The following is a 26,805-nucleotide window of genomic DNA, read 5'->3' as shown; positions in this document are numbered from 1 at the left end:
AGCTCGTGCGAGATGTTTGTCACGTTTATGTGCCTAGATGTATCAGGAGGGGAAAATGAGTCAGTGTGTACGCAGAACATGACTGATTTTAAAAAAACGCTTGGTTTCTGAGAGACATTAAAACGTTTCTCAGTTGTATTCTGTGATAAGAACCTATTTCCCACCTCCTATTAAGCTGCTTACCGATGCTGCGTCAATTCACTGGGGACGGTGAGCACAGCTGTACGAGCTGATGCAGGAACCCAGCTGAGCAGAGGGGACGGGCAGGGATCACCTCCAGCTCCCCAGAGCTGCCCTGGCAGCAGGGAAGGTGCCGAGGCTGCAGCTTCCACCACGGCCACGGCAGCGGGCCGACCCCCCCTGCATATGTAGGGCTATGCCTTTCCCAGACCGAGACTTGTCACTACAAAGGAGCAGACAACGCACATCTGATGTGAGCAAACACCAGCGCTCAGCTTAATTTAATGCTCGCATCTAAAATTAGTCTGCCTTTTTAAAACTAATTCCTCCAGGCTTCGACGCTGGCGTGATAACACTGCTTGACTGCAAAGAGGGTGCCCTACAATGATGGGGACTGGGAGCTGCCCCTACAACCACAAGGACTCAGAGCTGCCCGAGAGCTAACACCAACGCTGACGCAAGGTGTTCCCACCTTCAAACACCTCCTTCGATCAGGACACCACCCCAGTTCAGGGAGGACGAGACAACTCTCTCAACTTGCCAGCACCTCCGTAACAGGTGGTTTTCTTTTTGTGCTGTTGAAATTCTGTAACGATACCGCAGTTCACAGCAGCCCCGAGGCTTAAAACCCCACTGGAGAGCAAACCCCGTTGTGCCCGCAATATCAAAAGCACTGATGGGAAGAGCACAGCTTAACAAGCTGCTCAGGTTTTGCCTCATTTTCATCTGAGACGTTTTCTTGTAGCACCAGGCTGCTGGAGAGGGATGTTTCTGCCCACGGCGAGCAGGGCAGGGGGGAAGCTGCCATCACACCACCCCCTGCAGCCAGCAGTGCAAATCATCGCAGCGCGAGGGCTCCAGGAATTTGCAGCTTTCTTAAAACCTGTTGCTACAGAGGCACCTTCCCAAGTTTCATTTAAACGATCCTCTTTCCAAAACAAACCCCAGACACAGGTCTCCGAGGGCAAGACAACAAACCACCACCGCCGACTCCGCTCACCGAGCGGGTCTCCCTGCAATACAGAAAGGAAAAGGCTGCTTACTCTGAGTGTCTTTGCAATCGGGGAAGGAGAGGATGGGGGCGAATCTGACTGAGCCTTCCTGCTTCGAGTATATTCCTTACTCCTGGTGTACAGGGACGACATGGCCTCGCAGGCTGGGTAGCTTTGAGAAGCAATAAAAGTCTTGCTTTCCTGTCGCTCTACAGCGCTGGGCAGGTCCTTCTTCCAAGGTCAGAACAAACTAATTAAACTATTCACAGCTCTGGTAATTAAACCCTGCTGTTTAGGGTGTATAATTTTAGGCATTAATCTGCTGCAGAGAGAGCTGAGGCTCCACAACGTCTCTTGTCCAGGCAGAAGAGGCAGTGTCAGGGACGTGGTGCGATCCGGCGCCGTGCCACCCTCACCGTCCGGGCCCCGTCCCGCGATCTCCACAAAAGGGCATTTCCTCGCGTCTGTGCCGCGCGACCAGCAGGCTCTCCCCCCAAAACGGGAGGAGGAAAAATCTCCCGGCTCAAGAAGAAGAGCCAGAGAAAAGGCTGAGTTTATCTAGACATGAAGCTTTTGCGAAAAAAAAGAAAAAGAAAAAAAACCACAACAAAAACCTGTTTTACTCCGGAGCGCTGCTGCGAGCTCTCTGCCGTAACTGCACGGAGCTGCATGCTTTAAGCGAAACGCGAAAGCATAAATCAGGAACAAACACTGGTTTGGAAAGGGGCAGTCCAGATGAAGTTGTGTTTTGTTCCGTCCTCCTCCTCCCGGGCGCCTTTACCCACGCGCACGCTTCTCCCTTCCCTCCCCGCTGCCTCTGACATTCCAGATCCTTACTCGCGCAGCCAGGAATGCTGGAGGGCGGCCAGCAGCAGCGATTCACTTTCAGCTTGGGATTTGGGCTGCCACTTGTAGGGGAAAAAAGGGGAAAAAAAAAAAAAGAAGAGAAACAGGACAAAAAGTAAAAACTTCTAAGCTCCCAAGGCCCGGCAGGCTGAGAGCTGGAGGTCGGAGGCAAAGCGGCTGCACTTTGCAAAGCTTAAATTCCAGCCGCCAGCCTCAGCACGCATTTTGTGGCTGTGACAAAGGGAGATATTTCAAAGGACACGGAGCAGTTCATACCATTAAAGGGAGTACACATTCATGCAGTACAACAGGATTTTTGTTGTTTGCTCAGAAGCCTGTTTGGAGCTGCGAGAAGGCGACACTTCGCTTGTGTAATGTATGTGTTCAAATGAGCTTCTGGGATCGAGGAGGAGGGGAGAGGAGCTTGGAGGAAAAGAAGGGTGGGGAGGGCAGGCACCTCTCAGCAAACTTCCAGCGAGCTCTGCTGTAACGCTGCCTCCCCGGGCAGCCGCCCTCTGCAACGTTAGCAGCGTCTCCAGAGGCAAGGCTGCTTGCTGGAAAGGCGAGCGGATGGCTCTCAGGTCCCAGCAGAGCACACAGCGTGTTCAACTGAAAAACGCACGGGAAGTGTGCCCTCAGACACACAGCGGGTGAGCTGATTTAATAGCTCCCATACGCTAAATACAAGAGTCGAGCACAGCAAGTTGCAAAAGCCTCCGGTTTTCTTCACTGGAAAGGCGTCAGCCCCAGTACCTGAAGGGGTCAGCTCAGTACCTGAACTAGCCCTGCTCAGGCAGCGTTGAAGAAGCGGTGCCACGCGGCAGGATTTGGTCTGATCTGGACTTACTTACACCCGTCCAAACCAGCCCCTGCCCAAACAGTGTGCCAGGAGTTAACCCATCTATAGCATGTACTCTGCTCCAGCTCCAGGTCGCTTTATCACAAAATATTTCATAAGTGCAAAAGAATAGCTATGTAAAACTACTGAAAAACTATTAATACATTCATGTATCTCTCTGTTGGACTGAAGCATTGCCCTGTTTTTGCACACTGCTTGGCGATCGTGTAATTTCACTGACATCCACAGTTAGGGAATGGTGCTTGGACCAGCAGCTGTGTGAATGCCTCCTGCATTCAGCACTGCCCAGGAGAAGCGATGCAGCATCGCTGCGTGACCTTAGAGAAGGAAATGTGGCTGTGGGACTGCTGGTCTCGGGGAAAGTCACTTCGAGATCAGGTTTCTGCCTGATACCTCAGCATGAGAAAGGAGGGGATTCGTTATTCGCTGGCTGCAGGAAGGAAGAAAGTTTGGAGAGGTCGAATTCTGCCTGGAAATATTTCTGCATTCCCTTTTGAAGGTATGGAAATGAAGTCCAGACACACGAGAAGGCAGCGACAGGCACCCTGCTGCTCAAGGAGGCTGGGGCAGGACCTTGATCTTTCAAGCCTCCATCTGTTGCGCTCATCACCCCCAGCCCTCGGAGCAGCAGCAAGGAGGTAACTCGGGCACTGAGCGCACATTTATAGACCTCGCGCACACGGCTTGTCCTTTCGCGCCGGTCTCGGTTTCTGGGGTTTCAAAACAGTACGAGGAATTGAAACTGGGCTAACCCGTGTGGCGAGCAGCACACCCGTGTCTCAATCACGATCACAAGGCTGCCAGAGCCCAGCTTAGTCACCGAGGTGGAGCCGAACAAGTCCATCTCGCCCGTTTTTGCTTCCCCTCCAGCCCTACGCGACCCATTGCCGCATCCCTCCGGAGCCACGTTCCTGCTGAGGGGCAGGAAAGCTCCAAAATCAGCGCTGAAGTACACAACTCACAGCTTGAGCCTCACACCAAAACAAAACCCGAGCTTTCTCTTCCCTACTAATTAAAAGTTAATTAGTCATCCAGTGCAGATGCCTCACAGATTGACAAAACGCATCTTGGTGGACAAGAACTCGTTTTAAAGAGAAGGGCTAGCATGAGAAATAGTATCCTGATCAGCCAGGAGAAAGACAGCAAATGCGATGCAATATGGCAAAACACGCTGGGTTTCAGCATTGTTTCAACAAAAGTGCCCAATTTTGGGGTTTCTCCCTGCTGCCTCACGCAGCTCGCTTTCAAGTTCTCCCCTGTGCAAGTCCGCAACCTGATCTTCCTTTGCAGCTCGCGTGTCCTCACATCCCCACGGCTCGGATATTCAAGGGCACGGTTTAGATCTGACGGCTTCTGTCAGAATATTCCTCAGTATGCAACGCCAGCCTGCGCTCTGCTGTAGACGTGGCGCTGCTCATTTTGCGAAGGAGTATTTCTACAGCTACCAGGAATAATAATGAGCAATATTTACACAGCCACAAACCCCAGCACGAGACTTTGCGCACGCCGTAACTTCAGGCTGAACTGTATTTATGGGCAACATCACTCTGAAGTTTTGTCTCAACTTTGAGTAAAGCAGCACGAATATCTTCTCTGCTCTGAGCAATGGTGATTATGACCACTTTTCAGACATTTTTCCTTTGAGGTAGCCATCCTCACCCTTCCTTCGGTCAGGACACTTGTGTTCGCACCCAAGCAGAATGTGTTTTTTGTAAACAGAGAGGGAAACCCGTACGTGAGAAGACGACATACCAGAAAGAGGATGCAGCTCTGAGCCACGTATTTGAGGGGAAAAAATCAAATACCCTTTTTATCCGCGTTGAAAACTTTCACCTACAGAATATTACACTGATAATGCGAATTTAAGCAGCACAGGAACTTTCCAACCTGCAGCAGACAGAAATGGGAAACAAAGCTAGGATTTACAGCCAGCGCTGCAGAACGATGCTCCCAGGTGATGCGAGCCCACGGCATGTTCTCCGGGAGTGCAGGGGAGAAGGAAAACAGAAGCCCTCTTGGGAGACAAGAATTCTAATAAAACTTGAAGGATGAGGGAGAGCGGTTGGTATTTTTGGAACAAATTATCCCAAGCCTATCTCCTCAAAGTCCTAGCTGTCATTTTCCACATCAGGTTCACCACGCTCTCTTGTATGCCAACGAATTACTTCTCATTCAGTTGACTTTTCTTTCATTTGTAGCCAAACCTCCCTATCTCCCCCGAGCAGGCACGTATGGAAGAACACATCTCCTTCCCCAGCTACCCAGGGCTCAGCTGACGGAGGGGGTGAGCTGAGGACGTACCTGGGGCCATGCTGCACCAGGATGCTCTCCACACCACGTACCTTCTGGCAGGGTACCCTCCCCTTGACTACATCTGCTAGATTAAACACAGCCAGGGAACATCCTTGAGCACCAGCGCACAATCCCGCAGACCACCGAGCTGTCAGAAAGGTCTCTAGCATCGTTTCGTCCCGGACCAACCGAGACTCCTCCATGCACAAGCTGGGCACTGGCAGGGACCGTTCCCAAAAGCCCTGGCCACGGCCACAGCGATTTGGAGGGTACGATGGTTCAACAACGTGGGTGAGCCTGCCTTGTTGGTTGGCCTCAGCCCTAGGGATCGGTAAGTTGGCACACCTGGGAGTGACAAACGCAGCCCTTGAGGATGATCTCGCTCGCTTTTCTTTGAGCAGAGGAACTCCCTGCTGAAGTCAGGCTGCACTGAGCCTCAGACACTGCTGGCACCTCCTGGGGACTTCAGTTCTTTGCTGTTCAATTACAAATCTTCACAACCCTCCCTTCTGGATTCTGCTCCTGCAGGAGCAGAGCACGCTGTTTGTATGTTTAGTCATGGCCAAGTCCAGGGAAATACTGAAATCTATATTTCTTATTTTATGCAATACTTAAATTCATTCTAAAGCCACATTTATTATCATGACACCTCTCTGGAGAGACTGAGTGAAATAAACTATCCTGGCACTACATGCCCATAAAGTAATTGTTCTGGGTCTAAAGTAGTCTGTAAAAAAAAGCAGAGAAACTCAGCTTAAACACGAAATATCCATTAGCTATTGAACTATTGACGTGAGCTACAGAGAACAGACTCAAGATTCGATTTCCAATTGCTTTTATGTTACTGGTTTGGCATGCAAAACTGAAATCCATGGTGTAGAGAACCTCCCCTTCAAAAGAACAACAAATCTAAGGAGCGCTTATACCGTGGGCACAGTTTAACAAATCCTGGGATTCCATCCACGCCAGGATGTCCTATATTTCTGATTATTTAAGCCCTAAATAAGGTCTTTCCACACACTAAGCATTACAATTACTTTTTTTTTCCCCTGGAAGAATGTCTTGCATGCCTTGCACTATCCTTCCACGCTGTCCGAATGCTTGGATGTGAGCATCGTTATCTGCAAAGGAAAAGCCCGTGATCAACCTGAGCTTTGCTCTGACAAGTCAGGGATCCCGTTTTAACATCCAGAGTGCCAGAGTTGGATGAAAGGTTACAGTACTGGTGCTCACCACACCCCGGGTACGGGGACACCAGTCACTTCTTCCTCCGCATGGGATTTCTTGGTTAAAGTCTCAAGATCACTACCAGAATTTTTGGAATAGAATTAACCTGCACAGAAAAGGCTAAGTCTTGTTACTGCTGCTCTCACATCTTTATTCATTGTGCCCGTCCGCCTTAGTGCAAAAGAAATTCTGCTGGTTCTGTAGCAAAGCTGCTCATTTCAGTGCATAATGAGCTGGTTTGAAATTAGCAGAACTGTTATCTATCCGAGGAGATGTGCTGAAAAGCCTGACTTAAAGGTTGTAATACTAAATGTCGTTCCTTGTACAGCCAACTCTCCATTACCTGTGAACTGCAATCCAGTTTGCACACACTGTAAGAATCCAGAGGGCTGACATGCGCTGCTGTTATGCGGGACAGCTCAGGGTCAAAGCTCTAGCAGCTGTATTCACCGTAATACCCGGCCCACTATTATTTTGGATAATGAAAACTTGATTGAAAATACATGCTCTATAAAAACCACTTTAAAACCCCACAAATAAATCACGGTAAAATTATATGCAAGCTTTAACAGGTTCAATTATAGCTTCACAGGGTTTACTTAGAACTGAAAAAGGCAGCGACGGTTATGTTCGGCAACAGAAGGCTGAAGGACTGTAGCAAAGAAATTATTGGTCAGGCAACGAGCTCTGTTGTAAACGTGATGTAAAGGCACTGCAGCAGTTTGCCATAAATGGAATACAAACTGTACAAGGGAGCAGGCTTTCATCTGCAGTGCACTGACTAGGATTCCCAGGAGCAGATCTGGCATTATGTCTCACGGATAGGAGGCAGAAGGAAAGGATCTTCCTCCCCTCCCGAACATACACATCAGCTGACATTCTATAATTGCACATGCAGCATCATACTTTCCCCCACTTTTTATTCCCCTCACTAAATTTATCACAAAAAGGCTGGAAGCTGTACCTAATAGGCTTACCTGGGTTACCACGAAGGAGCAGAAGCAGATAATTTTAGTGTGGGCTGGGAATAGCACTTTTTAAATATAAAACTTCATACTTTTTTGTTTGCTTACAAATATGGAAAATGAAAAGCAGTGATGAAAAGAGTTTAAAAAAAACCACCATTCTCAGCAGAGAAACTTCATTTTAGCACCTGTAAGTGCCAAATTATGCATGCAGGAGAAAGCATTCAAACAGTTCTGTGGATGAGAATTGAGATTTTGGAAGAATGAACAAGGTGAACACTCAAATCCAGTGTTTGGAACAGGACAAGAAGAAGGATGTACACCTACAGCTCTGGGGACTTCCCTGACTTCAGAAGCTGCAAACTGAATTTAAAGAAAAGTTTGCAGAAGAGGGAGAAGGACTTCATTATGTTAACTGCATCTCCAGAAGGGATGATGCTAAGATGTTAGAGAAATGGACGACAATGGAATCAATAATCAGGAACAATAAACAGATTCCATTCCATCTGAGGCTGTAAGCGTGACCAGCTATGAACCCAGAGGCCTGGTGCAACCCCAACGCTCCATCCTTGTATGCCACAACCCTCGCTATGACTGCACGCCAGGGGGAGGGCTGAGATCTGCAGATAATTTGCTTCATGTTCATCCAAAAGCTGCTTCTGTCTTTTCAGAGTCAGGCTTCTTTCCCAATGTCAATATTATGCTTTTGTTCCAAAAAAGCAGCATGATAACATCTGGAGAGATGTTTTCTTTCCATTGTCCACTCTGAAGTCCAGTTTAGAGCACTGCTCATGCCAAAAATCAAGTTTTCATCCACTGACTACCATTAAGAATAAAGTAGTGTTAGAACATTTTCTAGTAAAAGCCGCTCAACGGTTGCACTCGGCAAGTGTTCATTGGTAAGTCACCTCTTCCCTGATTCAGCTTTCTAACAAAGCAGGGAGGAAGCACAAACATGTTGAATTACAGAGGAGGAATGCGGCAGAAACTCGCAAACATTAACAGGCAGTGTCAGGGAAATGAAGAAAGTGAACACGAATATAAGAACCAGATGTAAACACAGCCATTTCCAGCTATGGGACTTTCCAAAATATGACAAGAGAAATAAAAATCTCAGAGCACTCAGGCACAAACAGATCCATTTTGCTCTTTATCGAAATTCATCAGATTCTGCATACTTCCCACCCTCCCCAGCCACTCCATGGCTGTAAAACCTTTGCGTTAGCTTGTCTGTGGAAGCAACTGGCTGACACAACGCAATATCCTAGTGCTGTTGGCCAAACAAATGTATAACTTCAACACATTGCTATCTAACTATGTTTCAAGCCTATTTCTGGCCTTCCTTCAACAGCAGCAGCAGATTGTGGTGCAGAAGGTTATGTTCACTCCCAAGGATGCAATCGAGGAGCAATGAAAAAAAGCCCATTACAAAGCCGTGCCCAGCACTAGCTATGTACTGGGTACCTACTATAATGAGTAAAGAAAACATACTGAGGCGTGAAAAACCAAAGCTGGTTGAAAATCCCTGCCAGGAAGGAGTTTTACAGCTTAAGGATTCTACATCTTGACATACCAAATAACGAAGCAGCTCCTGCCAAACCATGTTACTTCTGGTAGTGATACTACATGTCTAAATGTAAAAAAAAAAACAAACCCCAAACAATGACTTCCCAAATATGAGGCTTCTTTCTGAACAAAAGCATGTAGGAGGATATAAACTCAGAACAAAAAGTGACCTTTTAAAGACAAGGGTGACAAACAACATCACCACACTTGAGTCACTGGAACACACAATTTTTCCTACAGTGGTAGTTTCCAAAGGATATTTTATTGCCAGAGAATTTGACTTCGGTTTTCCAAACAAATGTAGATTATTCTTCATTCCTTTTTAGCCATCTGGCAATACAGCTTCTGCTTTTCACTCCTTCTGGACATATCTGGGAGACAAATCATTTACTACTTACACATGAGGCTATGTCATTCTGCACGGCCCTTGCAAGCAACAAGGACTATTAACCTCACCGGGACTTTGCCACATGTCCACAAGGAAGCATTGGCCAGCTGACTGGTGAGAAGGGCTAGAAAGGAAGCACCAGGAGCAACAAATTCATGTTGCATCTGCTGAAGCCATTTCCTATCGCCCATGCACAATTCACCCACTCCGTAAGGCAGACAACCCTGTCCACACCACAGGGCTACCCAGACATCTGCTGCTGCATGCGACAACTTCAATCCTGCAGGTTGGATTTTTCTGAAGAATGTTTTCAGCTACACCAGGGGAGACCCACGCTGTGGCCTGCTGGATGACTGACAATGAAATGTGATCATCAGCTCCCAGGGGGCAGAGAGCCCGCTACAAGTAGTTAAGCGGTTAGAGATCTTTTTCCCTTCCATAATTTTGAGCGTGTCATGATGAGATAGACTTTGACAGTTTCAGACAAAAATTAGCATGATGCTCCATTACGTGTATCAGCACAAACACATGCTGTTAACTTTGAAAGTCAAAAAGTGTAAGAATACAACTAGCCATAAAACAAGAGTTGGGTTTACCTCGTCTTTGGGATACGTTCCAGGGAATTACACCGTTCCTCACCCAGCTGAGGAAGGCTAATAACCACACTGAATGCAACCAGTCCTGTCTCCTGGAGTGGCTGCGCCACATTCACGTGGAACTGGAGGTGGAGAGGTGCGTCCACGTGCTGCTGATCCTGCTGCCACCCCACGCACTGTGTCATCACACTGCTCCCAGTTCCTTCTGGGAAGAAAAAGGATCCCTGGACACCAGTGAGATGAATCCCATGTAGGCAAAGGAACAGGACCCTGGCCTGGAACAGGATAATTTGAACTAACTGCACAGACCTCCCAGCAATGCCAGCAAAAGCCAAGGTATTCAGGGGGGTGGTATCCGATTCATTGCTAAGCTCAGTTCCATAAATTCAAGAGAAATCACTTGCTGACAACTGAGAGAGATTTGGCACCTTGGACTACATAGAAATTGTGAGAGTAATTTCCTAAAGAAGAAGTTAAAGCATGAAGTTACCTTAAATAGTTATGGCTCTATGACCTTGTAAATCATTCCTGGAGGACTTGCTATTTTGCTTCATCTTACCAGGACCTGCGAATCGCCTATTAGCTGGTTTTGTGTTACTCAACTCCATCATGGCCGCTGCTTCACATTACACCTTCCTAATTCAGCAACTCGGTGAATTGCAGGAATTAACCTGAACATACTTAGCTGTAACCCTGTAGTCTATGTAGCCGACTTGGCCTGCTTGGCTTTAAGCATAAACAATGTGTTTTCCCAGAGCTGTAAATAGGACCTGGACAGCCATGCTGATGATTTAAATGCTGTACCGAAAGGGACAGCAGACAGCAAGTCCAATAACCTTCTCAAAACATTAAGGTTAAGTAAAAACAACAGAGGCATATTAGGCTGGAGAACTCATGAGGCAAATCGTCTGTGCAGATGTGAAGAATTTTTTGTAGAAATACTTGCAGAATGAATCTTCAGTTCCATAGTGTCTTCCCCCTCTACCTCCCAAGGAAGCCAGGGTACTCCAAATACAATACAAATGTTCTTCACCACACTTAAAGCTCTACAGCAAAACACTAACTCATGCTCTTGCAGCAATTTTCTGCTATTTTAAACTCATCTTGATACTGCTAGCTGCACTCATATTAAAGATCTCCTCTCGCTGCAGCACACACAACCCATTAGAGCATCTTGTTTATAAACAGGACTAAACAGACCCAATCTCTCATAGCCTTGCTTTCCACATAATTAAGTTCTCTATCATTTAACTATAGCCATGCAAGTGACGCACAGCTACCACCTACGTTACCTTGGACGTGGGCCAGATGGCTTCCCTCCCACGTCACACTGCATCTATGCTATAAGTAAATATTCAAGGGTAAAACCAGGGGAAAACTCTTGCATCCTTATTCCCCAAAAGGGACCTGGGGCTAGGAGCAGTAAGGCAGACAATGAGCAGTATCCTATAATGCTATCTAGATTAAATGATTTTCCTTGCTTATCAGCTAGTAAGAAGTTCACCTATTTTGTTCCATCTTCCTACTCAACTTTCCCTGGTGTATCGGCAAAACAGTGCAGCCCGAGGACATACCTTACCATATTAGGCAATCCGAGTCCAGAAAGTGGAGGGCTCGGATCCTTCCTTAGCTTAAAAAGACAGTCCGCAAGCATGTCAACAGCCTGCACAGTGCTACGCCTCGCACTGCTCAAAGTGGGAGAAGAGGACAATAAACTAGTGGAATCCATAGCTGGGACTCCTAGGGCTCCCGACAGATGCAGTCTGGCTGTAACAGGCAAGTAAGAAAACATGAACTGAAATGGCTTTTGATCTTTTGGTTGTTTATCTTTTTAAAAGATGGATGAGATAAACAGCACAGTTACAAAAGCTAAATTGCAAGTCTCCATGGAAGATAAAACGCCACTAAAAGCAAAAATATAGGTAAGAAATATACCCATATCAAGACTCCCAAGTCACACTTGGAAACAGCTATAACATCAGGACATTTAGTTTGCATAAAGAACTTTTCAGTTCATTGGCCTTCCCTTAGAATTCATAAAATCAAGCTTAGAAATTCATTCCTTCCGAGAGAGATTAGTTTTTATTAGCATCCAGTTGCATCTGGTGATTTCGTGTTAATAATACAATTAGGCAAAAAACGTAATATTTACAAAACAGAGTGGGCTTGAGTGGTGTTTTGCAGAATTTAAAATACTGATGTTTTGTAAATCAAAGTTCAGGAAGACAAAAATGGAGCTTCTTTAATACACTTACTGCAACCATAATCCATAATCCTATGCTTCAGCATTATTTCTGCATAAAAGTTAATGCCATTAATGTGTCTGGGTTTTATATTGTGCTATACAGACTGTCCCAGGGGAAGTTCATGAAAACAGATGTTTTCTTTGTCACTTTTATTGCCCAGAGAGTTGTTACTTTACCAACATGACACTCGGTGCATTCTGCCGTATTTAAAGCTTTCCCTTGACAAACCGTATGACACATGGGTGAGGCACATTCGTAATGCCACGGAAGAGAAATGCAAGGAGATAAAACGCTTTAAATGATTACAAGCACTCTTCTACTTCTGTTATGGATGATAAATCATTCGAAATCCACTTTTCTTCCAGATCGGTCCCAATTTCTTCTGCTATGTAGTAGCAATGAGAGAAGTCAGGTATAAGTCAAAGACAAAAGAGCCAGGGATAGGGAAAACCCTCTTGAAAACTAACACTGGACCGTTCTCTTTAGTCTTCATCATCACCCTTCAAATGCTGCATCCCAAACTAGATTTGCACCTGGACTGATCATACGGTCTTCATACTCATTAGCCTTACCATGACTGAATCCTCAATAATATTTCAGTCACTGGTTTGTTGTGAGCAGCAAAGGTTCCCTAATGCAGGCCCATCCCCACTGCTCAGCCTGGTACTGCTCCTGTGATCCTTGAGACTCCTGCAAATATTTCTTTATTTTTTCACTTTCTGAGAAATGGAGACTAGGCTGAGGCCAAACTCTTTTCTTGTCTCTGGTTTGAGCTCAGGTCTGCCCAAAATGAACAAAGGCTCTTTCCTTTACATATTCTTCCCAATGGAACTATGCAAAAAAATCTCCTAAAACTGCTTCCCCAGAGGCTTTTTCCAGCTGAAGCCCTTGTGCCCTTGAACGTTTATTCCACAATAAAACTTTGTCTACTCTTCCAACTTTCCACAATGTATTCAAGCAGTCTACATCACAAGGAGAAAGGCGGGGCTGGTAGCAAAACATATGAAGGTTGCCTGACACATCCTATTACGAGACTGCTCTCAGTTGCCTAAAACTCAGCCAAAGCGTCTGGGCTGGTTTCCCACGCTGGTATTCATAAGTTTCGGCCAAAATAATTCATCCACTTCTGAGAATTAGAACAACATGTATTTTCTCCTTTTTCAAAAACTGCATCTACCTTTCTTTTGCTGAACTCCATCACTGCATATTTTGGAGGAGGGAATTCAAGTAGGGCCTTCCTTGGCTCCCATGAAAATCTTTCCAATATCAGCCAAGATATAAACACGGGAGGGAAAAAAATCTGCTCAAACTCCAGGGAATCTTTGGGGGTCTGCAACTAGAATAGGACATTTTAGTGAATTCAAGTTCACAACTCTACTGGTTGCACCTACCTGTCCAGAATGGCAAGTTACTATTGATAAATTAATGATTATTAATTGTCCTTGCTGCTTGGTGCTAGAACTGAAACACGTAGCTGCTCAGTGACTCCTGCCAACCTGGCCGGCAGTTAGCAGCACAGCAATCTCTTCGATTTGCATGTAAAATAAACTGGGGAAGAGTGATCAAGACAACATGATGCTGGAGGCAAGCAGGAAAGAAAATAAACTGGAAACTGGATAAAAACAAGAGGGCTGGGAGGATGGGCGCCAGTGAAAGGAGAGTCTAAGCCAGGATCTAACATGTGCAAGGTGCCTAAGAAGAAAAGGGGGACTGCTGCCCCAAAGCAACAGGGAACCAACGGAAACTTGCCATGCTATTAGATGGGAACCCACAAGAAAATTGTGGGAAGTACCAGACAAAAGAATTCCTTGCTATTAGTCTGGGGAAAGACAACATCACTGACTGTAGGAGACTGGGTGACCCTGAACTTCTGGGCAGAAGCATATGGTGAATTGTTTGGAAGTGCAATTTACCCGTTTACAAGAATCATGCAGACTGTGTTCAGAGTTTTCATCAGGGTCAGACTCTAAGATGCCTCCAAATCTGCAGCTTCGCATACTCTTTTGTCTTAATTTAGCTTATCTGGGACAATTTTCCAGAAGAAGACGACACTCCTAGCAAGTCCAAAACACAACTCCTGAAAATAAGGTGTCCCTACTATCATTCCTTAACCATTATAAACTATACCTCTTTCAGTCTCATGGCGAGATGACCGAAATTTCAAAAACAGTTTAAGGACGATAAATTGCATGAAAGATTCAGCCATTTAAGTGGAAAATCCAACAAAACTGTGTGCCAGTATGAACAGAAACTTTTGTGGGAAGAGCTAGGCTTCTTGAAGCAGGTGGTGCTCCCTGTCTAGCACACGCTGTGGGAAGGAATGTCCCCAGCTTCACATTTGCAATGTAAGCTTTGGGAAAGCAAAGGCTGGCACTGAAAGATAAGTACATGCTAAGAGCCATCCGAGCACCACACGCGTCTCTGGCCCCAGGACTCTGCCCCATTTTGACCAAGTGTAGCACTAAGAAAAACAAAAGCATACCCTAAGGAGTGTTATTGAAAACTTTCAGCAAAGAACCAGTTAACTTTTTCAATACAATGATCCTTCAGTCACTACTGAATTGCAAAGCACGTGAGAAAGCTATTCTAAGTTCACTGTTTTCTGTCAAAGATTAAATGTGACAACAAGCAGGCTCACCCCTACACAACCTCAAATTTACTATTTTTCCCAGGTCTTGCACAGCATGCTTTAAGTTTGGAAATGTATTTAGCTTTAACATTGTCAGAGGAAGTCATGTTGTCAGGCTTAAATGTGTTCTAGACAAAGACAGACAGAAACAGAAGAAACCAAGTCAATTTGGAAGGACTCAATTATTATGAAAGGAAAGAAAGGGTCTCGAAGGACGACAGAGAGACTATTGCAAGAACAGGGGAACAAAGAACAATCTCTGATGCGCTGCTTGGCAAGACAATTTCCCACAAGGAAACAAATCCATGAGGAGACAAGGGCACAGATTTTGGAAACACAAAACATCCTGCCCAAACTAACAGCGTCAGGATGATTCTGAGCTGCAGGCACGCGCCTCCCCCAGGACACCTGACAGCCTCGCTCCCTGGACACTGCCGCTTCGACAGCGCTCTCCACAATGCACGCACCCTTGATTCTGCTCCAGTCCCTTTGGGTTTAAGAACCGCCTATGCAGCTTACAGACAGCACACTTCTGAACTTAAGCCAGTCTGTAGATACTCGGCATCTTTCAGAAGAGAAATCAGTAAGGAAACTGCCACTCAGCCACCTCCCAGTTCGTGCTCAGCTGCTGAACAGAGCCTGAACCTCCGGTGTGAACAGAAGCACAGCCAAAGAAGACTTATTGCCACCAAAACTCAGGAGTGAAGCACCGTCTATTTAGAAATACGTTTTCACTTACCCGAGTTTCCTTCACTTCCTCATTTCCATCAACTTCATCATCATCCTAAGATGAAAAGCAAACAATATAATTAGGCAGCCTTGAAAACAGCAATTTATTTTTCTTTGTCACAGCAACATAATGTATTGCTTATGAATTGATGCTAAAGCTGTGAACAATTCTGTTGAAATAACTGCCTGCCTAGCTGCTTTTGGCTGATTAGCAGATAATGTTTGGTAAACTAATGGCCATTTAGGAGATCTTAGTAGTGGAGAAAGCATTACTCTCTTGAGACTGCTACTGTGATTTGAATGCTCCTGAAGACTTGGTAGGAGAGGGAGTAATACACCTAATTTACTTGGGGAACAAATGTTGTGACACTTGAGATGACTACGTATCTGAAATGTCGACAAAATATTGACTTTCAAATAACGTCCTCCCCTTCATGTAGGCTCCAGAAGGAAAGACTAGCCACCCCCAGACAGCTTGCACTTATGCTGACTCTGTAACCCTCGTCCTAACAGCACCATGGCAGGCTCTAGGAGATTATAGAGCGATGGTAAACTACCGTGGCATCACATCTGACTCAGTATTGAATTCAAGACATTTCGGAGGCTGTATCTGTGGTTTCATACAGAGATAACAGAGAAATGAACTAAAACTCTGAGAAGTGATTTTTCTTCTGCTCTGAAGCTAGTAACATCGCTCCAACGAGCCTGTAGATAACTGGGCAAGCTGCGAAGCATTTAACAAAGAAAACAATAAGCAGAAAAAAAAAAAGGATTACATTTGGCACATGTGCAAAAATGCCAGAATCATCTGAAAATAGTCAAAAGGGGTGTTTGCAACCAGTCTTTTAATGGATTTTCTGATGTTCCAGCAGGGTCCTGTCAACTCGCAACTCCAAATACTCAACATTATGTATGTCTGCCATTGGGAAGACCATTGGTTTTTCATAGTATTGTGCAAGAAGCTTCCACCCCTGAGGTGTATGAGGGAGCTTATACGTCCAGAGCTGGACTGGAATTGTTGCAGACTTAATCATGTTTTCATAATATTTATTGTCCTGCTGAAAAAGGTGATCTACTTCCCTACCTTACTCTCTTTCCTTCTCTAACCAACGTTTGGAGGGCTGCCTTTCTTCCCTCAGACTGAAGAAATCTCTTTGAAACCAGGACAAAAAGAAATGACCATGACACAGCCAGCTCTTCTGCATTATATGCTGTGTGTGTTTTCTGGTGCTGGGCAAGGGATCCAGACACAGGTTTTATTCTTCACTGTCATTCTTTTAGGGGGCCTAAAGTGTAGCCAAATTTGGACTCAGAGGAATTTGAAAATACTTCCAGTAGCTCAAGACCTCCTTCTTCCACAGGAACCAGACTTCTAATCTGTCTTCTCCCATGTGGGCTCTTTCACAATTCTGCAAGGATCACACTGATTTGTGATCAAGAGCAGGCCTCTCAGAGCCTGCTGCTTGGATTTTACACGGGCCAAAGAGTGACGCGATTCCTTTGGAAGTGCCAGTCTGAAACAGAGTTGGAGAGGGAAGGACTAATGGGAAATGAACTGACCTGGAAAAAATCTGAAGCTCGGAACTGGAAGGAAATTCACCCTGAATATTACAGAATGAGTTTTACTTCTCTGAGGAACTCAAACTCACATCTTTTGTTGAGAAAATGATGCCGGTGCCTCTTCGCCTCTCTTTCGGCCGCCTCCTCTCTCGGATTGACTGTTTGTTTGAAGATCTGTCGTCTAAATCTGGATCTTCGCACTCTAGCCAAGCAAAGAAAGACTGCTTTGGTTTCAGTGATTTACATTTGTGTTTTTGCTAAGGCACTGGGGTTCTTTTCAAGCTGATCAAGGTAATTTTGGCTCGTGTTATATTACAAAGAAGTGATTAAAATGAAATGGAATTCCAGTGCCCTACTGCATCTGGCTACTCACACACCTTTCTTTATCAGAGACTAGAGAGAATATCCGAGCTGTCAGCTCTTTCCAGATCATCACAGCTTACTTCTGTTCTCAGGACAAACTGTAGTGGTAGAATTGCTCCCCCCAAGCTCTAAGATCTAAACACTACATGGATTCATGTTACCCAGTTACTTATCCAAAATGGAAGACCTCTATCCCTCTCTTTTACAAGCAACAGGCTGTATCTTACATTAAGATTTCAATTTAAACAAATAATATTTATTTGATGAGATAGCAGCTCCCCATATCTCTCCCCTCAGAACAACAAGTAAACTTATTCTCTGTATACACTCAAAGTTCTAAAACCCATGAAAAACTCTGAGCTTTGAATCTCCTTCATTCTGCTGGGTACGTACCATTTTTCTCCATCACTGTGCCTGCACCTCTGAAGTCTGCCGGATTCACAGAGTCAAGACCTAGATACTTATTTGTTCGGGTTAGATAAGAACTTGTATAAAGGAGAGGTGCTGACGTAGAAGGAGATACAGGTGTTGTAGGTTTGTCTGGTTGTGCTGGGCACCTTAATCGCCGATAGACAGTCTGTAAACAAACAGGACAAAAAGTTAGTAGAATGAAAAGGATTTGGGACTTCGGGTAACTGAGTAATCTTATAGAGCATAATTTTTTCTTCACTGCTGCTGGAAGTGATCACCTCTATCCACCAGATCAGGTATAATTCATTCCATCAGACTGGGACAAATGCTAATAGCATCGTACAGCTACAACATGAGAGCACCTTCCCATTACCAGGAAGCCTATCATCACTGACTTAGTCCTTACTGCCAGTAACAGGACAAACAAATTATCTCATTGAAACAAATGATTTATGGTGAATAAAAACAGGAGTGATGGAAGGGGGAGAAAACTGGTCTCTCTAGCTTTCCATTATATGCACAACATCTGTGGCATGATGTGAACACAAAGCTTCAGTTCAGTCTGCACAGTAAGGATGGATCCAGGCAACATTTTTATCGTTAGCCTTCACATTTCACTTTCTATGATCTACACAGTTCTATTTTCTGGCAAGACACAAAAGTAAAATTCTCAGTGGAGAGCAAAGGAACAGGTAACTTCTAACACCTCCATATCCACACCCTCACGCAGATTTCTGAGGCAGGGATAATCCTCAGTATTACTTCTTTCCAGCAAGTCTGCCCCGCCTTAAAACAAACAGAGAACCCCACAAGAATTTCTCCTTGTGTCAGCTATCCTAAATGGTTTCATCAGCTCTGACAATGAGATGTAAGGCCAGGAGGATCACCTCATCATCTGTATTTCTGCTCCACCGTGACCGGGTTTCCTGCCTCTCACTGCTGTCCTCAGCAGGCTCAGTGCTCTCAGCTTTCTCACTTTGCTGCTCCTGAGCTTGCCGTTCTGCCCGAGACCGGCTGAAGGTTCGCTCTGCCTCCTGAAGGTCTGTCAGTGTCACACCCTAGAGAGAAAGTAAGAGTGAGAATTTTTTAATTTATGCAGTTAGATTTCAAGTCTTCCAGCTCAGGTACTAACTTTAAGATGCCCAGCAGGCTTCTGCCTGGCCAGGCAAATGCTTCTAGGCTTTGCCTTTATGCTAACACCAAGAAAAGCACCGTGTTGCCTTTAACACATTTCTCAGCGTACCTATGCAATAAATGAGTCAAAGCAACCCAAATATACATGATCAAGCTACAAATGAAAAGGAAGAAATGAGAATTTTGAAGTCTCACTTGTGTATGCTTAGAGGAGTATTTGGTAATAACTGCTTGTGTGAACTTTTACCGGAACCTCTCCGACACCGGTAGGGCAGACAAGCCCCTTGTAATAAGTAGCAGTATACTAGCAAAAGAAATCTTGCTTCTTTGCACACTGGCTCTCTTCATCCTTCACTTGAACGTGATGATTTCCATTCTTTACCTGTGTAGACCTGCGAGTCTGTCGAGCCTGTCTGGATCGTGCCTTTCTCAGTGATTCTGCTTCCTCATCCCTTACTGGAGTCAGATATGACCTGAAAGAAAAAAAAAAAGGCAGAAGAGGTTAAAATAAAAACAGATGCTCTGCCTTCCTGTCTCTGTGAACTCCAGAGTTGAGATATTATTCTTTTTCATATGGACAAATATAATTTTAGCTCCATCTACCAAGACTAATGTGGTCTTCTGCTTTGGGACAACTTTCCTATGAACATGTGACACACAAATGCACGCATTATGTTCTCCCTGCAGCCTCTTTATAAACTCTTTAGCACTGAACACGTTCTGTTAAAAAGGTATAACTGTTTAGTATATTATTTGCTCCATTTCATCTCTTACTGCATTCATAAGGAAAAAAAAAAAAAACACCTCTTGTTCAGATTAAGATCTCAAGAACAGAAATCCTGCACTGGCACATTCCTCAGACCCTCCTTCCTGTCATTATATTCACAGTCATATTTCTGCAATCGGCTGTCTTCATCAATATGAAACCCATCATACTGGAAACCGGCTGAACTGCTGGCGTCTTACAAAGAAAAACCACCTTGGAAAGAGTTAAGAAATGAAAGCACTGACCTCCGCGCACCGGAGAAACCCAAGTCCCTTGATACGGAAAAGCATCCAGTTAAAACAGAGATCTTGTCACCACTAGATTTCATTAAACCCATGAGATTTCAGAATTATTCACATGAAAATACATGAACTGAACTCTCTGCACACGCACTCACTATGGAGGAACTTGAGAGAAATTCGGCAGTGCCCCCGCAGAGGCAGAGCTCGCACAGCGCTAAGACTGCTCTCCATCCTGGTGGAGTGGCTTCCATCTCGGGGAAGATTAATTAGATTGGACTCTTCAGGCTGGTTAATGGGGAATGGTTATTAACACTGCCTCACAGCACAAGAACGAGTGTCTGAAATGAAATGTTCTTTTGTAGGTCTGTCACCGCCACAGGTTAACAGAATATCAGAGATCTAGATCGGTTCAAAGAGTAATTAGCCAGGAGAGGGATAAAGGCCTATCAAGGAATACAGTTAATTTTCCCTTGGATTCTTTTGCTGGCTTCTCCACTACAGACCACTTTCACCTATAAAGAAATGGGCTGAACAGGTTTTTCGTCTGATCCAGTAATTTATTAGAAAGATTACTGACTTTGCTGCACTACGACAAAAACCCAACGAATCCCAGAGGGTGGATCATTCTGAAATCGTTCCCCCCCAGCTTTTATCCATCTCTTCACGATCGTGTGCTTAGCGCTGATTTTGGCTAGCTCATGGCTGGCAGCCGAACGCACGCTGACCTCCATGGCTAAGCAGAGAAACTCGCACCACGTAATGGGGGTTGCTCTGATTACCTGGAGGTACTTCCATGGGGGTACCTTACACCTCAATGGGGCAGATATAACAAAGTCTTCTCACCTAAAACTGGGTGCATTCAACCCGGTAAACCGTGCCCTGAACTCTCCTGAGTGTCCTGCCCAGGTTTCCAGAGTATAAGGAGAGCGTGAAGGATCATCCGTGCTGGAGACGCCGGCGCTGCAGACTTCTAGAGGGGATGAATCATCCTCTGGGAGCTGGCTACGATGGAGATGTCTACATCCGAGCTGGCCAGACTCACCGAACTGCACTTCCAGGGTGCAATTCATCACCTTCAGAAAGAGCCTCCAGCACAGATCATGTGAATGCATTGCAGAGGAGCTCATTTCTTCCCATTGATTATCCAGACAGAAACACTAGCTGTGATGGATATGCCAACACTGGAAGTGCCTAAAATTCAGAGAGATGATTGCCTCCCAAGAATTTGCTGTTTCACGAACAAAAAAACCTGCCATTTGATGCGTGAAAGCTATGCAACTCCTAATTTTGCAGAGGAGAAGTTCTCTTTTGCTCCCCTTTATGCTGTGCATATGGGCTACCCAGGTAATGGCACATTAAGGGAACAATAAGCACTTCCTGCAGCTTTTGACACAAGCAGAATAGCTGCTATTAGCACAGCATCCAGAAGTAATAAGCCACCTACGGGAAGAACGCATTTGTAAAATATACTGCAAGTTAAGTTCAGAGCAGTAGTAAAAAAAAAAATCCCGAAAGGTGTAAACCAAGTAATGCTGTGGCCAAGTCAGGTGGCCAGTTCACTGCAGCAGCTCTGAATCAGCAGAACTTGCATCTTGTGCTGGAGGATTCCAGGATTCGGCAGTTCTCATTGACAGGGCAGGAGTGCAGGAGCTACATACCTGCATCAGGGAGCAAGAGGACGAAAGGTGAGACCTGTCTGTGCCTGGAGAGGAATTCAGCTCATCCAACAGCACGTATGCAGAAAGCCACATCGTGCTTGTTCAGGAACACCCCGGTAGGTGTGAGGACCATGAGGTCGCACTTCGAGCAGCCGAAGTACTTCTGCATGCAGCACAAAAAAGACCGAGCTCATTGCCACAGGATGCAGGAGAGGACAAAGCAGATTTTCCAAATAGATCAAAAAAATGTTAGATAAATCCGTGGAGAGCAGCTCAGCACCAGCTGCTGAAGACAAGGTGTGTTGTGCCCATCGGGAGCCCTGCGAAGGACTCTGTGGCAGGGTCAAAGCGGCAGGTTTGCAGGAGCACAGAGAGGCTGCTGCAGGGTTTCCCTTCCTTCAGTGTTCAGCTACAGCTTTGTGTAAAGGAAGCCAAGTGTATGGACCCAGCAAGAATACAGCGAGAGAATAAATGTTTCGTCTCTTATCCCTTCATTCTCCCAGACCTTTTTCTCTGTGCTTCCAAGAATTTACAGAAAAATAGGAATATTTTAAAAGCGTCATTAGCAATTTTGCATGCCTAACCTGTAACAGTGACTTAATCTCCAGCACATTTTGCAAGTCAGAACAGCACAGCTCAGGCTGCAGCCTCTATTGATTACCAACTTTTGGTTTCCATTTACACAATTCCCCAAAGCTTGGAGCTCACCCAAAGCCATTTTACAAGTCTGAGGTAAACGACTGTTCTGACACAAATCAGCAGAGCCACTGCACAGGGACACTGCCGATTTCTCTGAGTAAGCAGCTCCAGCCTTTTCCTGGCGACGAAGGAAGGTGGCTGTGCTGTAAACATCTCCAGTGCAAACACAGACACCGCACCTGCTGGCAAGTCAGCCGCGTTTTTGCTCTAATTGACAAGGGGGATTTTTTGTTTCCTTTTTTTGGGGGTGGTGGTGCTGGCATCAGGAGGTAAAGACAGATTTTACAAATCTGGGTGAAGCTTTACTTTGCTTACAAGCTGAATTTTAGGCTACCGGAGCATGCTAAATGGGAGGGAAGGAGGAAAGAGAACAAATTCACTGAAAGGAGACAGCAAGATCTGATGCAGCCACAAAGCAAGGCTGGGCTAAATGGCAGAGGGAGAGCAATACACTGCTCTCCAAAGCAGAAAAATTGCAGATCACAGCAAGCTGAAGGGAACAAACAGCAAAAGCAGTCTGTAAACAATCCACAGAGTTTTTAATTATTTCAAGAAGCACACTGCTTAATGAAGTGCAGTATCTACGGCATCCTATTAACTCCAGCAAACATCACATGGTCCATGCAGATCTTTAAAGAAGCGGCCCCGTGCATTGCATTTCCTTGCGCTAAGCTTTCTCTGAGAAATGTTTTCTCAGAGTTTCGGTTGCAAGAACAAGCAGCAGAATATAAATTGTTGGAGATGCGTACGTGAGAGTCTGCAAAAACACTGCAGAAGTTTATAGTTCCTGGAGACAGACAAGCGTGTCCTGCTGCCACCAGGCAGCTACAAGCTTTTGGTTCGTGCATTAGCTAGAAACGAGCTGGGAACTGAGTGATTACTCTGGCTTCCATTTAATTCCTTCAGTTTTCAAGAAAACGCCAATTTTCACTGTTAACTCTTTTAACGACGACACTGCCACACAAACGTTGATCCCAAATTGCTCATCACCATCTCAAGCCGATAGCAGCAGCAGTAAAATACTGATAGAAGGGGAGATTCGAAACAGGGCAAAAGGAAGCCTGGCTCCACAAGCTGGTCAGGCAGGAATACAAGGGTCTCTGTCTGTAGGAGAACCTGTGCTAGAGAAAATAAGATCGTGCTGTGGAGAGAAACCCCTCCCAGGCAAAGGGCAATAATGACCCCTGTTAACTGGTGCACAGGTAACAAGATTATGATGAATTTCTCCACAAAACACAGAGGCTTCTGATAATCTCATCACAACACCGCTCTCCTGTCTTTCCGTGCCAAACTCTTTCAAGCACTTCTAACCTGAAGCACTCCTGACAAACACCATCCACCGCTGCGGGAGCACGGAGGGCACGCCAAGAACCCCTAAAACTTCCCCAATTTTTACATTTTCATACTTGGGTGACGCAGCACTGGGAAAGCATTTGCCTACAAGAGAGTCACCTATGTGGGTCAAAGCTTGGAGCAGATCTGGAAGCTAAATCTTCATTAAATGCCACAGCTGCCCATTTGTCAAAGCAGTCGGTGGGTTTTGCCTTGCTGCTGGTGCAGCACAGCTCTGGATACGCACAGCCCTGAGCTGCAGGGGGCCACGAGGGATTGCCCCAGCCCCACCAGGTCCTTCCCCAGCACGCCCACGTTCCCATACAAGCGCAGGAAGAAGGGCTGCTACTTGGCAGACAGTAACTAGAGGTGTCTGGTCCCTCCAAACGCAGCACTGCTGGACAAGAACTGGGGCCATGCCTGATGCTGGTGTTACAGACGAGATCGTGGAGCGGGCAGGAGCCTTTCCACTGCCCCTCTGACTCCTCTCCTCAGTCCAAATCCTCTTTCTACTCTGGGAGCAACTCTATGCTACACTCACTAACCATAATTCCTGGAAGCCACAGTCACCATGTTCGCAGAAGCCAGGACAAGACTTCTGGTTCTTCCAGCTCGGGATAACGCGGGCAGGAGGAGCCGGCACAGCTTTGGCTTACTGCAGGCAACCAGCTCGTTTGGCACAGGGGTGGCCATGCAGTCATTCAGACTCTAACGACTGAAGTCACTTCTCTCAAGAGCACAAGATCACTGTTCTAAACACTGCAGTAAATTCAAAAATCCTTATCATACAGATATATATGTAGGTATAATGAAAAAAATGGAGAAAAAAGCCTGGCAAAAGCTGTAAGAACTGATACAGTTCCCCTGGAAACAATTGGAAAAGTACAGCATCCCAGCAATGCAATCCGACAAGCTGGAAACTTGCCATTAGCTAAGAAACTATCCATAAGCCGGGGGAGGGAAGAGCAGCAAGAGCAAGCTTTGCAGGAAACAATGCTGACAGCAGATCCCAAAATACAATTTCTTAAGTTAGATAATAAAGTATGCATGCAGCAGCAGATCAGGCACTGACAGTTACACTGGAACAGTCAGAAAAGACACCTTCCTGCACTCACGACCAAGCAACAGGTTTCTGTTCTCCCCTGTACTCATCCCTGCGCTACCTTGGTCTGTGCATCAGCCCACAGCAACTGAAAATACTCGTTAGAGAAGTTGCCACGAAAAAAAGTTGTCTGACCATAATTTAACAAGACCATGCAACAGGCAGGAGAGGAGGATGACATGTCAGACTGAAAATGTTGGAGCAGGGAATGAGGGGAGAGACAGCCAGACAATGCTGAGTCATTTAATAAGCCGAGGACAAAAGGATAACGAGATTTCAAGATCACATTCTTAAAAGCGTTTCACAGCTAGCTTGAAAAGGCTCGCCTGAGTATTCCCCATTTTCAGGCCTCTGCTTTTCTCCCTCATGCTAGTCCTGGCTGTTGTGAACTGTCATTGTGTTTCAATCTGGACTGTGAATTTTCAGCTCATGGAAGTTCAAAGGCCTGAATTTCAATCATCTCTTTACAGTAAGATTAGCAGGTTAACAAGCAGAAGACGAAATTCTCTATTTGCAACAGCTTTGCTGTGCTCAACACGTTCAGGTGGTGATCCGAGAGATTAAGAGCCTTGTGATCTTTGTCACTTGCTAATCAAAACGACAAGTACCCTTTATCCTTCCTCAAAACTCACACTTTGATGTGATGTTTACAATGGTTTGAGGTTACACGTATGGCAGCTGATGCTCTAGGAACACTTCCCATCATACAGTGACCGCGTGTGTCCCATCTGCCCGTGTTCATCTCCTCCCATGCTCTTCGGAAAGCAGAGCTGCTCCTCTCCTGCTGCATTCCCATGGCAGCCAGCTCAACGCCAGTCCCCTACAGGCTGGACTACTGCAACACAAAGAAGTGAGAAGTGCTCCAACCACGGACCAGGGTGGGAATGGGTCCTGCTACTCCCTGCCCCAGGTGCTCGGGTTCTCCTTTGTGAGAAAGGAAAGGCAACAGCCCTGTTACCTACTGAGTCAGGAGGAGTCAGTATGGAGCTGGGGGAGACAGCACTTGGGCTGGAAGCTTTTAGATGATCAGTGTTATCCCTTTGCATTAATTAATATCACCTGACATCCTGGTGAAACAGTAACAAACGGCTCGGTGATCACGCTCCTCAAACTGACCACCTTGTCTGGGGAGTGCCTGCCGGTCTGTGACCCTAGGCTGTCACAGCTCTTTCAGAAAAGGGGAAAATGACGTTTAACAACAACAATAATCCGGGAAATTTTTCTGTAAGACAGAAGGAAAGAGTTCTGCAAACAAAGCTGCCAGCCAGCAACACATTTTCTCTACTGAACTTTGCTTTAGTTATTCACTGCATTAGTTGTAATTGTCCTAAGTGCAAAGCTTTCCAGGCTGGAATACTTTGAAATTGGTTCGTGTTCAGCATAGGACATCGGGTGCCAATACACAACGCTGAGCAGTTTATCACTGCGTCACAGCACAAGGTGCGCTGGTGTCTGCAGTCCTCCGAGGCTGGATCTTTGCATTAAAAAAAAAATTGCTGCATGAAATGGAGCGGGATGAAACTCCATCTCCTGCCAGCTGATGAGCGAAACGCAGACAAAGATGCAAGTGCTCTGCCTCCCTCAGTATTTCTCTCTCATTACCAAGTAAGCAGCAAGTCAGATAACACAATCTGACATTTAAACAACCTCAAGCAGATAGCAGCTTCCCCAAAAGCTAGTTTACAGACAAGGCAGGAAATTTTTGAATAAAATTCACTGGGCAAAAATCTGAATATCTGGGAAATTACCTTTTGCAACTAAAAAAACCAACGAACTTGACAGCAGTAAGGAGGATTCAGCTACTGAACTACATAAACCTTAGGAAAAATGCTCACTTGGCAGACAGGGCTGCACAGCCTTCGACTGCCACCTCGTGGGAGAAGGCATTAAACAGCTGCCTGAGTAGTTCCACGGGATACAAACCATGAATCAGCCCCATCTGAATTACAGAAAACATCGCTGAGTATTAATAATGTAGAACAGATTTCCATTTCCTACCGAGCTAAGATTGCAATTTCTTACA

General features: G+C 45.6%; 1 protein-coding gene across 4 annotated transcripts in view; it reads right to left on the bottom strand.

Annotated features, from left to right (window-relative positions):
- PPP1R12B (protein phosphatase 1 regulatory subunit 12B) overlaps window positions 1-26,805 on the bottom strand; it is a 120,540-nt gene that overhangs the window by 28,242 nt on the left and 65,493 nt on the right. For 2 of the 4 annotated variants that reach the window (XM_083812963.1, XM_083812964.1), the window contains exons 15-19: window positions 19,366-19,456; window positions 18,737-18,907; window positions 17,832-18,015; window positions 17,165-17,277; window positions 15,526-15,570 (exon numbers count right to left, since the gene is read on the bottom strand). In XM_083812963.1, coding sequence (XP_083669089.1) covers window positions 15,526-15,570; window positions 17,165-17,277; window positions 17,832-18,015; window positions 18,737-18,907; window positions 19,366-19,456 — 604 coding nt within the window. Of the gene's footprint in view, window positions 1-1,223; window positions 12,543-15,525; window positions 15,571-17,164; window positions 17,278-17,831; window positions 18,016-18,736; window positions 18,908-19,365; window positions 19,457-26,805 lie in introns of those variants that run through there. The other 2 variants (XM_083812965.1, XM_083812966.1) reach the window with 2 other exon arrangements.

The sequence above is a fragment of the Anser anser genome (assembly GCF_964211835.1).
Source record: "Anser anser genome assembly, chromosome: 27".
NCBI lineage: Eukaryota > Metazoa > Chordata > Aves > Anseriformes > Anatidae > Anser > Anser anser.
The sequence above is the reverse complement of the archived record's forward strand: the minus strand, read 5'-3'. Positions and strand labels throughout refer to the sequence as shown.